The 19,042-nt window shown below is 33.5% G+C and overlaps 3 protein-coding genes across 3 annotated transcripts; 1 reads left to right on the forward strand and 2 right to left on the reverse strand.

The window, feature by feature from the left end:
- The first annotated feature begins 3,298 nt into the window (after positions 1 to 3,298).
- Positions 3,299 to 6,495, forward strand: LOC108779511 (L-galactose dehydrogenase). The gene is made up of 8 exons (XM_018546934.1): positions 3,299 to 3,475; positions 4,902 to 5,048; positions 5,126 to 5,237; positions 5,325 to 5,486; positions 5,571 to 5,804; positions 5,863 to 5,994; positions 6,121 to 6,293; positions 6,377 to 6,495. Exons 2-8 carry the CDS (start codon positions 4,906 to 4,908, stop codon positions 6,453 to 6,455), a joined length of 1,035 nt encoding a protein of 344 aa, XP_018402436.1. The 5' UTR covers positions 3,299 to 3,475; positions 4,902 to 4,905; the 3' UTR covers positions 6,456 to 6,495.
- Positions 6,496 to 6,684: 189 nt separating this feature from the next.
- On the reverse strand, positions 6,685 to 8,108 carry LOC108779513 (uncharacterized). The gene is made up of 2 exons (XM_018546935.1): positions 7,730 to 8,108; positions 6,685 to 7,323 (listed from the first exon to the last, which is right to left on the reverse strand). Exons 1-2 carry the CDS (start codon positions 8,026 to 8,028, stop codon positions 6,807 to 6,809), a joined length of 816 nt encoding a protein of 271 aa, XP_018402437.1. The 5' UTR covers positions 8,029 to 8,108; the 3' UTR covers positions 6,685 to 6,806.
- Positions 8,109 to 9,023: 915 nt separating this feature from the next.
- On the reverse strand, positions 9,024 to 13,362 carry LOC108779510 (pancreatic lipase-related protein 2). The gene is made up of 8 exons (XM_018546933.1): positions 13,278 to 13,362; positions 12,359 to 12,439; positions 11,781 to 12,046; positions 11,219 to 11,693; positions 10,582 to 10,833; positions 10,231 to 10,345; positions 9,715 to 9,921; positions 9,024 to 9,125 (listed from the first exon to the last, which is right to left on the reverse strand). The coding sequence occupies exons 1-8, from the start codon at positions 13,360 to 13,362 to the stop codon at positions 9,041 to 9,043; spliced, it is 1,566 nt and encodes a 521-aa protein (XP_018402435.1). The 3' UTR covers positions 9,024 to 9,040.
- Positions 13,363 to 19,042: the final 5,680 nt, after the last annotated feature.

Genomic DNA, 19,042 nt, shown 5'->3' on the forward strand with positions numbered 1-19,042 from the left:
AAAATCATATTATTTTCAGATCTGTATCTAAATTTTTAGACTCTTTCTTTCCGTGCAGTAATAATATTGTGTTCTGTGTTGTATGGGTATATAATACGTTGCTGGCATTTCGCAAATTATCTGCTATATCGCATATATGTACACGAGAAGCGAAGATTAACGGCGTTCTTTTTTTTTTTTTTTTTAATTAAAACCTTGGAATGTCGACCCGCTTTTTTGAACGGCTCAATTATCGTCTGCGCGCCGGCCCGGCAGTTTCGTCGTTACTTCCCAGAATTGTTCCTTCACGAGACGACAAGCGATTAAGGGTCTATCAAGACTCGTCAAACGCTCCTGCGGTTTTTAGATAAGCGGGAAAGCACCCCATGATATTACGGCGAAGCTTCGCGTGTGAAGGGAATCCCTGTTTGGAATGACTAATAGCGTTTTCCACAAGGGAAAATTAGTGCAACATTGGCAATTGAGTGCAAATCGGTTTACATATTTTCAGTGTTAATAAAATGTAATCCTTTTAAGATTATATCGTGACAACAAAGGATATGCGTAATTAAAATATTAAATTATTTATTAACAGTGAAATGATTTGCATTCAATTGCACTTAATGTGCACCAGTGTTGCATTAGTTTTCCCGGTGGAAAACGCTCTATAACAATAAGTTGCGACACGCACGGAATAAGTATCGTATATACAAGGATGGGCACGTATCTCAAATACTTTTATTTGAAAAGCAGTATTTGTAACACACTTGTATTTCAGCGGAACACATAAAAACATTTTGCATTTTATACTTCAAAATTTTAGAACGAAAAATTAAAAGATATTTTGTATTTCAAATACATAACCTGCGTGTATATTTAGTAATAATGGTTCAGTATTTAATTTCAAATTTCTTGGCATTTACATATATAGATAATTAAACGATATCTTTTTCTCACAAACACAATAAAACCATAAATATATAATAATATATTAAAAGGTATTTTATGTATATAATATATCACGCAAAATGAATGATGTTTATCAATTTATTGACGTACGAAGATGTCGCAAAAATATCTGCGATGAATTTTACAGAGAGCCTCCGTGCTCTCCTTCCGTCAATCCGTTATGTCACGAAGAAGAAACGAATCACCAAGCATACGACGGCCCTCCATATTTTTTTCCGCGCGTGGTGAATATCTTCTATCAAAACCTTTATCATCGAGTATGCATTGTGCGGCTTAATTTAAAGCCGTAAAAAAGAAAGAAAAATGTCACTTACATAGATAGGAGCAGCAGCGTATCGTAGTGTGAAATCTCTTTGCAGAATTTCCGCGGGACGGCCGACCGCGATGCTGAACGTACGAGAGGAACGAGTGCACTGAACGAGTGCCAGTGGCCTCTACCTTGGCCGCGAGTTCTCAGTGGCCCCGAGGGCACAGGACCCCGACTGACCGGGCCCTCTATTTATTACATAATCGCACTGAGATGGCCGGCACATAACCCAGAAAACAGGCCGCTCCGAAATTACGGGGTCTTCGCGGCTGCTTCGCGACAACAAAGTGAAAGAGGAAAAAAACGTTAACGAGATCGCGCGCGCGACAACGAAACAACTGAAGTCGGCAGCACTCGAGTATTTTAATCCTGAAGTTGGCGAGGGACGCGAATTTGAAATTACATAGGACCGTGTTCACTCCTTACTTGTATCAATAAATGCGCGCATTTATTTCTGAGATTTTATAATACATGTAACGTGTAAACTGCATGCTAAATGCGAACATTTACACATAGAATATATAAAATATATATAAAATGCATACTGTACGCAAATAATAGTTTATATTTATTTCAAGTACTTCAAATGTTCATATATCCACAAAAATCCATAAATTCATTATAAGCATCAAATTTATTCGACATATATTGTGAATCCTAATAAATTTAACACACTCTTTGATCAAAATTATTAAATTAAAATAAATTCGAATTATTTATTAGGATAGAGTCGCTTCTTCAATAAATTTTACAATATTCTTTAAAAACAGAATTCTTGTTTCAAGTACATGATTAAGTCTAAATAGTATTTTTTTTTTAAGTGTATATTTATTATATTAACAATATAATATTTTACAATATAATGTTAATTATATTAACAAAAAAATATTTTTGTTACAAATATATATCATTATTTAAAAGAAAAAAGTAAATTGAGTAATCACTTTTCTTAGCAACAAAATGACATTTTTAGAATTTATAAAAGTGAGCAAAAAAGAGATTATAAATCTGTTTCTTGCGCTACGTACTTTCCGTGCTTGAAACAAGATCGATGATTAATTAGACGTTGGAAAGAAAAAAATAAAAAATGCATTAACTGCGAATGTTTAACTGCGAAGAGCAAATCTTATAATAGAATAGAGAATAATGTTTGTAAATCCTGAGTAAATAGACTTGTCAAACTGTTAAAATAATATTTATCATAAAAAATGTTGATACATAACGTCGAAAGTACAAGAGAAAGATGATTATTGAATTACTAAATATAGCGAATAATTTACATTACGTTCCAAATTTTTTTTAACGCTATTTGCTGAAGTATTTATTAGATATCGTATGTATTATCATATTATACACACACGATTTGATATTGTCATTGTTATAAATACTATAACGTTAGGTCTGTTCGCGTTGCTTGCACTTTTTGCATTCAGTATCTTCGCTTTCTCTTCTCTCTCTTTCTCTCTCTCTCTCTCTCTTTCAACGCTCAAATATCTATCTTTCTTTAAGTGCAAACATTTTGGGGATTTTGAAGTAACACAAACAGACCTCTTATTATGTTAAGTTTAAGTAACACGAAAAGAAGTACTGTTATTAAAAACAAAGTATATAGAATAATAAAAAAAACACTATGTAAATTCGATTCAAGAAAGACGACATTTTCTGTATGCATGTTAACAGTTAATTTCTATGTAAATTTGTACAATGGAGAAAATAGAGAAGCAAATTTTTATGTAAATTTATCGATAGAGTAGAGCTTCGGCAGATTCCCGTTTAATCAGTAACTGGTACTATGTAACAGTGCTGTTGAACTAACAAGTGTTTTTTTCATTTCTGCACTCTATAAACTGGTGCATATATAGTGTAATAAGTTGAAGTAAAACGAGTGTACGTTTGTTTCACTTTAACTTACTGCACTGTATGTATATCAGTTCAGAGAGTGCAGTAATAAAAAACAGAACTTATCTTTAACATGGCAACCTCGCAAAACTGCAACGTTGCATACGTTATCGTTGATGATAAAATTGTGTATTTATTCTCTCATTCCACTCTTGTTGTTCAAAGGACGGTTACATCATAAGTGCATATGTGATAACGCTCTTTATTGAAGTCCGTTCACTTGAATGATAAAAGCTCAATCCAAATTTTATTGCCGTTGTGAGACGTGGTCATCTCAATAAAACTCCATTATCACTGCAATATCTGGAAACCAATAAACAAGTACGAAAATATTTTCTAAAATAGTGAAAAAGTGAACAACCTTAATTAATAATATATTAAAATATATATTCGTATGTATGTGTAAATATACTTGATTGATATAATTGTGGCTGTGTAATTTTTTTTCAATATTGAATATTGGTTAAATATCATTATTTTATATTCCTATATTATTGCGCGTCAGGGTGTTCAACGATATCTTGTTCAATTCAAGAATAATTCCAGAACATTCCAGGTAAAAGATTTGGTTCTTCCAGGTCGATTAATTTTTATTAATTATTAAATGTTTGTCAATTCGTGCAATATATAAACATAATTCAATGCAAACAATAATTCTTCCGTTATGTTCTATTTTATAATTTTGTAGACATTCAAATTTTTTCTTTAAGAAAAGACTCATAGCCAAACATAATATTTCTTTTTATTAACGTATCTCAAACATCACCTTATACAATTATTAATTTATTGGCGCTTTATTAAATTATTAATTTGATTTTCAATGTCCGCACTTGCTTTTAAAGTTTTATTTCAAATCATTGTATAATTTGGGCGAGTTTTTTAACTCATCGATTGATCAATCCCATGATGCGCAGATGCAACATGTTGCACTTGCGCATCTTGCAATTGATCAATTGATGAATTAAAAAACTCGCTCTTTCTCGTTACTGACATAGTTCTTGCGCACGCGTGGGAGATATGTTTTATCTTTTTCTTTTTCATATAATCCGATTTTTTTAAATGAAAGAATGACAAAAATCCTAGGTCAGTCTTGAAATTCCAAGACTGATCTGGAATTTTCCAAAATACCTTAAATTCCACAGTAATTTCAAGATTCAAGAATATTCAAGGATCGTTGGACATCCTCATATATAATATATAATGTTTTTATATTTTTGATTCCATTTCTCTTTTCTTTATAGAAATAACGTATAATTAAATGTAGAAAAATGTAGGAGAAGACTGTCATCGGCTGCTCTTAAAGCGTTGTGATTGATTTTATTGAGTATATAAATGTAACGTCTGTTACGTAATATTTTTAGAATTAAAATAATGATCGAATAAAATATATAATATTTTATACATAAAAATTTATATATAAAATAGTAATATAATATTAGACACTTTGAGTTTACCTTTATTTTACTTTTTTTTATTTAAAAAATATTAAATACTTATGCCATCACTTTATCTATATTTTATATACACGTATATGTCACATATCATTATTTTTATACTATACAAGCAATGCCAGAAAAAATTATACAGATATTTATCTCCCTAAAAAAAGTTTCTAACTTATTATTAAAAAAAATTATCGATATCTCTTTAGCATCGAAAATTAAACCTTCGAAAATCACTTGAATTTCAATCTTTCTTTATCGCATTATTTATCGTATTATAATATTTTCATTTTTCATTCAAACAGAAACATGTTTCCTCCCACCTACGTTGAGGGTTTTCATGATCCCGAAGCGGTAAAAGCTATGGAATACAAAGAGCTCGGAAAAACAGGGATGTTTGTAAGCAAATTAGGTTTTGGTGGCGCTACGCTATGTGGTATTTACAATTTAAGGTAAATTATTTATTATTCGTGCGAGAGTTATATTAAACAATATGTAATAATTATTACATAATTATATTGTTCTGCAGTAACGAAGCAGAGGCTATCGAAACTGTACGCCAGGCAATAAAGCAAGGCATCAATTATATTGATACAGCACCGTGGTACGGTCAAGGTCAATCCGAAACAATGCTTGGCAAGGTGTGCGAAAATTTATTAAAAAGATTACAGAATTTTTTGTCGTATACCAACCGAGCGACTAATGTTTCATCTCTTTATTTATTATAGGCCTTAAAGGGGATTCCGCGCAAAGCTTATTATATTTCGACGAAAGTTGGCAGATACGAGAAAGATTGGGACAATATGTTCAATTTCACCGTCGAGAAAGTTCGGAATAGTTTCAAAAAGAGTTTAGAATTGTTGGAACTGGATTACGTTGATCTTATTCAGGTAAAATATTGCACATTATCATTTCACGTGAATCAAAATTAAATCTAATAAAACAATTGAACATTCAAAAAATAAAATTTGCAGATTCACGATATCGAATTTGCACTCACAATGGATGTAATAATCACACAAACCTTGCCGGAATTATCGAAATTCGTGGCTGATGGCAAAGCCAGGCATGTAGGTATAACTGGGTATCCAGTGTCCGTACTAAAAGAATGCGTCGAAAAGAGTAACGTAAATATAGCCAGTGTATTGAGTTATTCTAGACTTACTCTCATCGATGACACTTTGTCGGAGTACATTCCATTCTTCAAGGTAAGTAATTTCGTGTATATCACCAAATTTGACGATAATTTCACTAATTATCTTGTAGAAGCACAAAATCGGTTTAATTAACGCCGCTGCACCATGTATGGGTTTGTTAACGAATAACGGGCCACAGAGCTGGCATATGGCTTCCGACGAGACGAAGAAACAATGCGCGAAAGCCGCACAGTACTGCAAGGTTTGTTAACAATAGGTAGACGTTAATTAAAAAGACGCATTGTAGTCCAACTATTGTACTCGATAATCAAGATATCTGTTACTGTAATGCTGCTGAAAAAATAACATTAGAAAAAAAATAACACAGGATCGCGATATAGAACTCTGCAAACTGGCGGTATGGCATTCCATGCAATATGCGGATGTAAACACCCATTTAGTTGGAATACAAAACATGAAGCAGTTGCAGATAAATTTGGATGTGACAGTAAATGGCATTACGGAAAAAGAAAAGAAAGTGCTGCGCGAAATTCAAGAAAAGTAAGTTTCATTAAAATTTTTTCTATTGTGATGCATCTTAACTTTTTTCAGCTTATTCTTTTAAACCGGAATGTTTGTTCTAGGTTTTTATCAACGGTAAAAAATCAACACTGGGAAGGTCAAGAGATCATTACATACCGAAAAGCCATCAAGAAGAAATGAGAAAAATATATATATTTTTATTTTTGTTCTTTATATATCTATCTTTATGTATGTATCGTTTATAGAATTGTATAAATTTTTATAAAGTATATAATTCTATAAAGAATATAACAATATATGGAATGCATAACAAACATTTCGTAAAAAATAATACCCTTTTCTCTTTGTTAGTTAATCTAAAATTTAGACAATACTAAAGGTAACATTTGGATAAATCACTATTTGGCTCGAGTACTTTGTTTAATTAGGAACACAGTAGCGCACACACAGTTGATCAGTCTCATTCGTTCAAGAGATTCGTTTCAAAAGAGATTCATTATCTCACAATTAGCATACTATGAAAATCTATCATTAGAATTGAGTTAAAAATGCTTTTCCAAAATCTAATTTAGGTGAGTAATCATCCTCCGTCGGTTTGATCTGATATGTTAATTCGTACATTAATATCATTATATACGATCCTAAGATATACTTGTGATATAGTTGTTTAAGTTCAAACCCCTTCCTAAGGCACAAATCTCTACCCTCTTCTGTGTATTCAGAAGCTACTATATTAGCGCAGCTGTACCCTGTATTCGTCGCAAACTGTATAGCATCGTTGAGTAGGTACGATGCTATACCTTTTCTTCTATATTGCTCGTGCACCCAAAGCCTCTTTATCCACGCACTTCTATCTGATCTATCACTTTTACATAAACCAATAGTTCCTATTATTTTTTTGGCCTGTAAGCAAAAATTTAAGTTGGCTCGATTATATTGTTCTTCTCTCATCACAATATAATGAATCTCTTTAGGCTGTTGTGTCATCAGGTAAGGCTCGAACGCCTCAGCAACCCAGAAGCAGGAGAAGGCATTTGACATATAAAGCCTGTGAACAAAAGCATTGAAACGTTACAATAGATTATCTCAAATAACACTATCCTAACAATCTGAAGCTGATGGTGGATCTATTACATCTATTCAATTATAAATTTCTTTGTCAAAAATGTCAATTTAATTTTCATTATGCTACATCTACAAATTTGGATCATTCTTATTAAAATATACCTGGTAGTTTTTCTTTTTTGTATAAATTATGTCATTCTAGTTCCTTGAAATTAGTTTGTCTTTTAATCAATATAAATTAAATGGATTTTACATGTATCAGTGTAGGCCTATTCTTTTTAGCTGAACTTTCTACATGGTTTATCTTTCTTCCTTTTCTTTCCATAATTATGTTATAGATTTGATATCAGTTCCAGAGGAGAATTAAATGATCCATGATATAATAATACCTTGGAATGTTAACCACCTCTTTGTCGATCTCCGTTAGCTTTGCGATGAAAGTAACGTACGTGCCAGCATATATCAATGCTATGACTACAGGTACAACCAAGAGGCAGACAGTCAACGGCATCTCGAAGAAAATAAACATTATTGCGGACACCAGAATAATTGACTGAAATGTTATCTCCTTAAAGATCATCCCGCAAAACGTAGCATTTAGAGATGACATCACGCAGTCTCTGATTAATTTATTGCAGCCGGTCTCGTCGCCCGGTCTGAAGGCACGTATGATTATGATGTAGCTCATTCTCGAGGGATCCTGAAGTTACACTATTATAATACGCATCTACTTTACCAGATACGCTGGATCATCTTATTTATTCCGAACGTAACGTCAATATCATTAATTGTTATTGTTTACTAGATTCCATTACTTTAAGGTTAGACTAGGATACGCAGAGCAGCACTCGAGTATCGCAAGAGCGAGTGAGAAAGTTATATCGATGCCATCTGTGCGCAACGATCCGAATTAAAAAAGACCGCATTCTTGTGACGTTATTAGAAATAAGCCAAAAAATTTTATACTTATCCTTTCGTCGTTTCATCGGGGTTTCATTTAATATTTTTATTTATTATATTTTAAATGTGAGATTTTTCATCTACACATTGATGGCACTTTGTCGATGAGAGAGGCAGTTTCTTCACATGAAGTTGCTGATTTTAGACATCTGCGTGAAGTTGTCCGCGCGTACTTTGAATTGCTTTGAATTTCTCGCCAGTCATTGCAAGTTCGGTAAGCATCGTGTGCGTGCGATGTGTGACGAATCGTCGTATCTTTTCGTGTTATTTATTCGTTCATGGCAGATCGTGCGTGTCATTAGCGTGTCGGGAGTGTTGTGTAAAGCGCCGGGTGACTGTCGTCATCGCGGTAATGAACCGTGTTTTTCGAATCAACATGTGTTGGCCGAGCGAATGTTTGGAGCCTCCTGAATGATGGAACGGCGCGAAGACGCGACATCATCAACGTAAGAGGGTTGGTAAATAAAATTATTTATCGTATCTGCATACGCTTATTAAATTTTTTCCACGATTTAATATTATGCGATTTGTTGGAACGAGGCATCGAATTAGACATTCAGCGTTTGATCCGTTGCGGCTAGTAAGTATAAGAATAGAAAGTAAGTTTGGAAGGAGGATAAATGTTGTAAAACAAGTGGAAACTTGTGATTTTTTTTTTAAAACATCACTTGTAGAGAGGTAGACCAATGTAGACCACTTTTATTCAAATATAAAATTGTCATGTTGTGGCAAAGATATTATTATGACGGCGTGCAGCGTTCATTTTTCAATTCTACGTGCATCTCGTGCGAATTGATTAGGGTATTCGTTCTGCAATATTCCCATCTGGTTGATGAAAAAAGAACTTAATTAGCTATTATTGTATATTGTGCAGTTTATTTCAGTTTACTGCATAAAACTCACTTTGGACGATCTGTAATTTGTGTCAGATTTCAGTATGAAATTTTAGCTTTTAATTTTGTATACTGTACATTTCAGACATATATATATATATTTTTTTTTTACTTATATTTTATGTATATGTACATATAAATATGAATATGTAAAAAATATTAGATATACATATTTAATAATTATAATTATTGTAAATTATACTTCATAGATTTAAAGAGTAATTATTATTTATATGAAGTATATAATAAATACATACATGTATATTTATATAGCATAAATAATTATATATATATATTCCACATAATTTGTTTGTCATAATATTTTATGGCGTATAAAATTATAACTTTAGAATTCTGACACAAATTATATATTGTTTATAATTAATTTAATTATGCAAAAGAATTAATCATGAAACGTAGTAGAAAATTAATCCACTTTTCTTTTCGTTCAAATAATCTGACAAGTTCTTATTAAAATTATTTAATGAGTTTTTATCAAAATTATTATACCGTATATTTACCTATGGCCTTTACGATCTTCCAAACTTAGTTTATTGAAAAATATTACGTCTGCATCTGGATATTGTGCAGCATCCTCCTCTGTTCTGTTAACAATGCGCTGATATGAGATGATACCGATAATCGATGCAGTATTTCCCATTAATGCATCGAAATCCACGGCCGCGATGTTATAAAACATCATTTGTTCGTTTATTGGTTTGAGCAATCTGGAATAATATTTAGAATTATTAATGAGGTTTTACTACGTAAATTGATACTTATGAAACTTGAAGATTTATCTTTTCTTATCAAATTGTACAATATTAAATATTAATATCTGCATGCCTTATGCTAATGTGTATTGTTATTAAAAAATATAATTAAGTCGTTGTCTTCGATAAAAATTGTAGAATCTAGCACCAATTGCGTAACTAAAACTTCTAAACTAATGTCATGCGACATTATACTTTCGACAAAGTTTGTTACTTAACTTAAAATTACCTTTATATATGTATAAATGATTTTTATATACTTACGTGCATTGAATTTTGAAGAGCGTTGTAGAATTAGCAAGAAAGATTTTGAAAAACAATGTTCCAGATGTTTTTAGGATATCTTCGGACGTCATTATTGATGCCCTAACTGGTTCACCTAAAATTTACAAGATTTTCCAAATTTAATATTAATTGTGCAATTTTGTGTAAATACATGTAAAAAATTATTTGTTTAATAATATGTTTATATGGAATTTCATTTATTATAACATAAATTAGTATTGAAAATGTACATTGAGATAAATTAGTATTTAATAAGTAAAATTAATATCAATAATACGCTGCTTCAATAGACATATTTTTTAATAAAAAAAAATCTTTATATTATAATACCACAAAACGGTGTTTCGGCTTTAGTTGCCAGATAATAGCTTCCCAATGCTCCACGATTAGCCGCATAACCCATCTCTTGATTCCAATTTGTTGATTCCATAGGAAAGCACGTTCCTTTTGCATAGGATATTCCTCCTTGTGAACAAGGCCATGCAATGAATTTGCATTTCTCATTTTGCGAGCGAATGCTCTCTATATAGAACTGAAAAGCTCTTAAATGGCTACACGCTATATTCTTGTCCAATATATCTTCTAAAATAAGTAATAAAAAAATTAATGTTTTATAAAAGCAGGAGTACATTCTTTAATGAAGAGCAGATTAAATGTTTTATGATATATCTTAAAACAAATTCAGAACTTTTTCGTGCGTCTGGGTGTTATCTACATATATAATTTGTTCTTAACGTGTTGAATGTATTTTTTTGTACGCGTTGTATTTTATGAAAGAAGGACAAGTTGATTGACTATAGATTTCTCAATCCGAGAATTTGGGCCGTAGACGGTTTTGAAATAAGAGTCAACTATATGAATACCAGCCTAATAAACTGACGATAAGTCAAAATCAAATATATTTACCATAAGCACATAATTAAATTAAATAACTTAATCGCACTCGAATCATTTTTTTTTTTTTTACCTTTTAAGTGACTGACCATCACCGAATTTTTAATGTCGGTGCAGCCAGGTTGTTCTCTACCGCCGTTAGGAAAAAAGTCGATGTGTCCGATCGGCTTAAGTAGGCCAAAGCCGTCCATGAAATCTTGAGAGCCGTCGGTGTGAATGACATCGACGAGACTGGCGTCGGTGGCATCCAATTTTCTCGACTTCTCTCTGAACAGATGATGCCTGAAAAATGGTGATGCTGGATCGAGACCTGTTATGCGACCCAGAAGTAGACTTCTTCTTTTCAATACTTCCGAGGCACAACCAGCCACGTGTGCGCCAAGACTGAAACCGATCACGTGAATTTTGGCGGCAGCGACACCCAAATTGATGGCGTCTAAAAGCACCAAAGCCAGTTGCCGGCCAACCAATTCGCTATTTGCTACAGCATTTCCGTAAGAAGTGCCCGCTCCCTTCGTCCAGTCCAAGATGATAACATTCGCGTCTTCCTGTATGTTAAATAGAATTTCAAAGCTTTTATAAATTTTTCAACTGTGGAGAGCTTGAGAATTTTATAATTCTAAATTAGAAATTACTATGTCAAGAAGAAAATTTATGCCAAGTATTGCGCCGACGTCGCTCCCGCTACCCTTGAAACCGTGTATCAACACTCTGAGAGGCTTGCTGACATTGAATCGGGAATGTACGATGGATTTTAAGTTGTCCCCGTACTGCAAGGGTTCCGGTTTTTGCCGATCCGCACGTGTATACAGGAAGAACCTAGTTTGAATTACGCTAGGATGCTCTGGCGCTCGTTTTATCGATAAATGCGGCGGCGAATCCGCAAAACAACCGAGTAGATCTGAAATATTTTTCACATTTTTCATTATCAATATACAAATACTCATTCGTTCAAAGACAAATTGTTTAAGATGATTGTGTTTTAAGATCTCTTAAAAGCAGCAGAAATTAATTAATCGTTTATATTCATCTTATTTGGTTTAAAATTTTCTTGTTATAACATTTTGATATTTATATTAAGAATCAATATAATGATTATTTTAAAAGTTATTTGGAGAGAAATTACAATGTCAAAGTTATATTTAATTTAATGAAATTAATGCGATAATGGAAATTATTTATTCCGCATAAAAGTAATCTATTATTATCTTACCGTAACAGACTTTAGTTTTTTCCTCACGAGAGATGGCAAACCGTCTTAGCATAGCACGATTCCGCGCCGCGAAAAGTTTGACTGTAAAAAGATATGATGTTAGCATGGAAGAATTCAATAACACAAGTCTTTATAATCGCGGTATTGATGTACATCCGCGCGTTGCTGATCAATTTGTATTTGCCTGATCGCCCCACTTATATTTTACTTTCACCTGGAGCACCGCAAATTATCGATCGTGCAGCATCGCTTCAGTACGATTTTCGCGCTAGTGGATGCTATAACCTGTGCTCGCATTAAATTTTCAGTCTATCATAATATTGCATTATACAACCATATTATAATAGTTGCGCTGTGAAAGTGTGTCGTATGTAAATGCGATCTTAAAGTGCAAAGTACGCCGGTATTTCTCACTTGCAAATTATTGCGTTGTTTTGTGTACATAGTGAGCGTGTATACGCGTGGAATTTGTTTTACATGATTTTTTTCTTATATCATTCCCGACGAGAAGATTGAGATATTCTGCTCTTTCAGTGACTCTCTTCTCTCCTCCTTCATATACGGGTGCATTTTACGAATTACAATAATTACATAACATAAATATTCGCAAGTTATGCTGGATTGTCTCAAATCATGTTGAAGTTAACGAATCATAAATGCGCGCATGTATTTATATTTGAATGAACTTTACATATTTCATTGATAAAGTCATCTGATTACTCGCAAAAATATGAAAAAAATTGATGACAAACATGCGATACGTATAAAATCATACAATTTACATCAGTTTTAATGCGACAAGGACGAAAAATTTGACACTTTTTTAGTAGCGAAATATCTGATTTTTATTCCGTGAACTTGACTGTCACGTCATTTTTATCATCCTGACGCGGTTCAGCACACTCGTTAGCGCACTCACCAGGTTGCAATTTTCCGACGATGGCCGTAACAACAGCGATTATCTGCAAAATAAGTAGAACGCGATAAACGTTAACTGACTGCATCTTGTCACTGAATCGTTGAAACTTCGCGTCCTTCGTTGAAATCGTTGCATCCCGCTTCTGCACCTTCTCCCCACGCTTTCTACCGCTGCTGCTTCTTCTTCTTCCTCTTCTTCCTGTTCCTCTTCTTCTCTCGCCGAAATGCTTCGCGTTTCTGTCACGACCGGCACGACGCGCTTTTTGTTTGCCTACCGTCGGGCTTATCCAGGGACAGGGAACTCTACCCAACTGTAGAAAGCGCACCTTCTATGAGCAGCCTTCTTTTTGCGCAACTACCTTTCCGCTTGCCAGAGCCTAACGACTGCTCTAACATTCGTCTTAGTTCGTTTCGGATTCGCAATCGAGAGAAATTTATCACGTCGTTTATTTTATTTCTTTTTGTTTTGTGTCATTTACGTGTCGTATTTCCTCTATCTTTTCTATTTTTGAACTTTCTAAAGAGATATTAGAAGACTGAAAAAAAACATTAATTAATGTCATAACTTAATGACTTAAACCTGGGGAACTCTTTTTTCTTTATTTAGAAATGAATGTCTTGTGTGATCTGTCGAGAAAATATGCTATATATATGACATTGGCGCGAGAGTACGCTTTCGCTAAATAACTGCAACTGCATTGACATGATGTAACTATGTCATACTATCCAGAATAGATAGAAACTGCGTGCGTGCAGTCGAACATGCGTCGATGCATCGCTATTCGCTTTCTCTCAAATAAATTATATGTGACGTGTCCCTTGGCATAAAACCTGACGTTGTATGAAATGGAAAACAGATCGATTTGTCCATCAACGGACAAGCTAACAGGAGTAAGTGTGATAAGGAATTCTTTTTGCATGACTGTTTTGTATAATGGCATACGAATTATTGTCAAATTAATGTATTGTTACGAATTACAAAATGGAATCATTTTAGAATTGCATGCATGTTCCTAAAGCAGAAACCTATTTTATGGATCAGTATACGGTCAATTTTTTTCGAGTTTAATTTACAGACCGGCCGAGTGAATTTCACGATCGTGCAGCCAAGAACCCTCAAATTACATAAATCGAAAGCAAGTTAATTATAAGTTATGAATATCTTGGTTATGCTTTGCCCACATCGATTTTCCGCATTTACATCATTCTAAAGTAAAAGTGGATTCTTAATTGGTGGTTTCAAAACAATTAACTTAGATAATAAATGTAAAAACAGCTATTTAATAAATCAATAATATTAGATTCTTTGTTTAAACATGTAAAAAGAATTAAAAAATTAGTAATATATTGCATTATTTTTTAAATTAATTTTTTTATCTCTGCAATATTAAAAATACTGCAAATTTTCACTCATTTTTAATCTCTTAAAAATAATAAACTTTTTTTTACTAAAATGTGTGTGCGTGCGAGTATGCATTTGAAAAATACTGAAAACAAGTAATTATCACAATTTTTCGCATTTACATAATTCGGAAGCAAAATACATATAAAAGTTGACTCTTACCTCTTTCGTAACAATTAACTTGAGTGATGTAAAAACAGGTATTTAAATCAATAATACCACATGTAAAAACAACACGTAATAATACCAGTTATAAAAACAGGAAGCAATAATACCAGCTGTAAAAACGGTTATTTAAATCAATAATACCAGGTAACTTTCACTTCTTCAATAAATGTGTAAAAAGAGTTAATAAATTAGCGAAGTAAAGACTGTACCTATTATTAATTTTCAGAATTATTAATTGCGCAATTTTATTCTTCGCGCAATATGAAGATACAAATTTTTTAATGTAATCACCGACTGAGTTTTACTTACCGCAATTTTTTAAAATTAATCAATTTTTTAACTAGAACTTTGTGTACATTTGAAAACGAACGTATAGGTATGCTTCAGTATAGATTTTGTATAGAAATAACTAAATAACTAATATGAAGAAGGACACAGACACTAGATTACTTATAACATATTTATTTGTAATGTTTTATTAATATACTCCTTACCGTAGACATATATTTATATCGTATGGCAGCATATTATTATGATATTGTATAATATAGGTGAGGTGACTGACAGAACGATTCATTTTTTTTTTCTCTTATTACTCTCCGCGGCCGAAGAACGACACACGCTTATTCATTACTCCCTCGCTCATTCGTATCCTAATTCACACACACGCACATATTCAAACATACATCCGTGTTCATCTACGTACACTGGGCTCTCCTAATTAATCCATTTATTCTCTGCTACAGTCTCTTTCGCACTTTCGTCTCGCATCTTCGCGAATCGACCAAGCTGCCCGAACGTTCTTTCCCTCGTCACTTTCCATGGCAGTCTCTCTCGACTGGTATCTCACGTTCGTCCCACACTTCGTCGATTCGTCTCGCGATTAACTCGCGTTCGAACTAATTAATTACGCCGCGCGCGTCACACGCGCATCGACCGCACGCGCGAACCTCTGCTAATTGCGATTACCGCTGGATCGTGCGATAATCGTGATAATTATTGTGATATATAGTCTCGTTATATTACTCGCTCGTAACATTATCTCATACTTATCTCGCCTAGTTAAAATATCAATATACATTATAATATACTCTAGTAACGATAATGCAACACGTCGTTAATTTATTATACTTTGCAACTTAGAAAAATAGTCCTGGCTAGCCGCGGCCGCGTCGCGTGCGCTTTCTCGCGCGATCAATCCTTTAAAAGCGCTCGATATTGTTACATGCCTGTGTACATTCGACATATATACTACATATACATTTATCTATATATATATATCTATATATTTTTCATCTTTCTAATCTCCAGGGCCTTTTGCAGTCGCCCAGACTCATCTATAGGAAATATTCCAAGGGATTCTCTAATTGACTAAATACGTCGATCGAAATCGATCGCTCGCGTTTCCGGGATATAGAGGAAAATTCTCCTCTATAGGTTATCTATGAATTCTATTGATCCCTCGATTTATTTCGCATAGGAGATCGGCGCTCTTTTCTTCAACAAACGCGCAGCTTCATCGAAAAATTAATGACTCTTTCACTATTTTACGTCGTATCGTGTCACTCGTAAAATACAATTAATGTCGTACACGCGTAACAAATTAAAAATGATATTACAAAGTGATTTTTATGTTTCGTTTCATCAATGTTTAATTTCCATCTATTCCGCATACTATCGGAAAGGAATTTTATCTTTTTACATGTAATAAGTAACATTTTCATATCTCTCTTAACTTATTGGCATAATTATTTTTTATTTTACGAGTGACGCATCTAGGAAAGTTACATGCTGAAGTAATTTAATAAACAAAATTTTCAAATTTGTTTTTTCTTTCGTTTCGTCGAATTTGAAAACATTTTAATTCTGTCAATCGTCAGTTATAATCAGGCATGACCAGTTCTGATCTCAACCGATCAAGCGCCGGTCATGATCGAACAGAATTATTAATACATTTTGCAACGCGTGTTATATTATTTATTAAGAATGTCGAGTTAATCATTCTCGCGATAAAAGAGCGTATTTTTGTGCTTGCTTCTCGATCGCGAATGACTCGACGCGGTCGCGATGCAATAAAATCTATGAAAACAATTAACGGAACAACGGTAGTATTACCCCTTTGAAGTTGTCATGCTTTACTATATCTACTGTTGATTCTTTTCCTTTATATATATATATATATATATAATCGGCTAACGAATCGCTTGTTCGCGTATCGTTGACTCGCGCATCGGACTGACGCGAATCTAATACCGACTTAAGCGTCGCTTAACAGCGAAACTGGAGTCCTACATATATCGTGTCGCACACGGTATACTCGACAAAGCTCACTCAGATTAACAATTGAGAACAAAATCGGTCGTTCAAGCATTCGAGAATTGTGACGGCATAATTTTCCCGATTGACGATTTTCTTCTCGCAACAAAATGCACAGCAATCGCTTTTGAATCGTCAAACTTAACAAACCTAATAACAACAACGATGAAAAGAAGGTTTAATACGCTAAATTTTTAAAACGATCGAAAATCTGTATCTCAGCGCATCGCGCGAAAGATACCTAATAAATTTCAATTTTATGTTTTCATTAAAATGTTCCACCACAAGACAATCATCAACCTATCGTAGAAGAATCTTTAAAGACATATAATTTTCGTATTGCAAGAAATTCTTTGTTTCTTTGGTGTTAAGGTCAACTCGTATCCGCACGTTGCGCTCTCTTGCACTTTCTTGAGATGCGTTCAGCCTTAACAATCTCTCCGGTTGGATATTGTTTATAAACTATCGCTTAAACTTAATTTGCTTACCTGAAATTAGAACGAAACTTCATTCTAAATTCAGGCAAACAAATTTACAGTAATTTTAAAATTAAAGAGAAATAAATTGACGACAGCAATTCTTCTTATAACTATGACATATTTTGCACTGAATATAAAATTATGAAGCATAATATCTGATATAATAAATCTTTGTTGTCTTTATATTAAAGCATATTTTGACACGCTGCTAATATCTCCGCTAGTTTAAATTTGAACAAGACATATTAAAAGACACGCATTTGTATTACTTATTCGACTTTTTGGGAAAAATCGAAATTTACGAAATTTGCGTTAAGGCTGAACGCATAATTTACAATTGACACATTTGTATATCTCGTTCATCGACACATATTTCATGTTTCGCACACACACACACGCACGCACACACACACGCAATCAGTCCCCAACTTTCAGATAGTGAATTTTCATATTTTCTCTTTCTTTCTCACGTATTATCGGTTCGCATAAGCGGCCAATGATCCGGCATGAGACGCGGCGACGCATCCTCGCAATTATAACGCTAATATACCGATACGCTACTATTTTTTTTTTCGTTTACTCTTAAATATACATCTACTTGCTTGATATAGCGATCAACGATAGTCGTTCTCTTTTTTTCTCTCTTTACTACGATTCTTCGTTCGCCCCACTCGCTCTCGTTTTTCAGCCATCTTTACGCGCGTATATATATATTTGCCTTTGCCCTCTCCTTCTCTTTCTCTCCCTATCTCGCCCCTTTTTGTATACTTTTAATGCTGCAGTTTCGATTAGAGGATTCAAGTAAAATTATTAAATGCTGGCAATAATATTTATCTAAGTCGCGACGATAGTTCTCGATTACTGCGTAAATACTGATAGATATAATTGTTCACCGTTGATGTTGCACCATCATCTTCTAGTACCTCGTCGAGTATCTTTTTCTTTTTACTTTACTTTTTATTTCACTTTCTCTCTCCCTGTCCCCGTTTTTTATTCTTCGTCGTATTTATATCTTTCTCATATTCTTTTTTCTATTTATATATTTATATCTATATCTCTGGCATTTTTTTTTACTGTCCTTTCTACCGTATTCCTCCGTTTCGCTTCCTTTCCACTCTCCGCTTCTGTCTTTTCTCTCTCCATCATAAATATATTTGTAGAGTTAGAATTTTCAATTCATAGAACGATTTGATCGTTCAGTCATTCAGATTTATTTCTGTTTTTATATGTAGGTATTCTTTTCCCTTTTTTTTCTCGCGATCACCCTTTATACTCGCCATCTGTCCCGCATTCTCTCATCAGATGCATTCTCTACCTTTCGCTCTTTCAATATACATTAACAACTATAGTCGTTTAGTCTCGTAGACGTCGATTACTCGCCGATTACCATGATTTATTTCA

This window comes from Cyphomyrmex costatus, unplaced genomic scaffold (assembly GCF_001594065.2).
Source record: "Cyphomyrmex costatus isolate MS0001 unplaced genomic scaffold, Ccosl1.0 scaffold60, whole genome shotgun sequence".
In the NCBI taxonomy this organism is placed as follows: domain Eukaryota; kingdom Metazoa; phylum Arthropoda; class Insecta; order Hymenoptera; family Formicidae; genus Cyphomyrmex; species Cyphomyrmex costatus.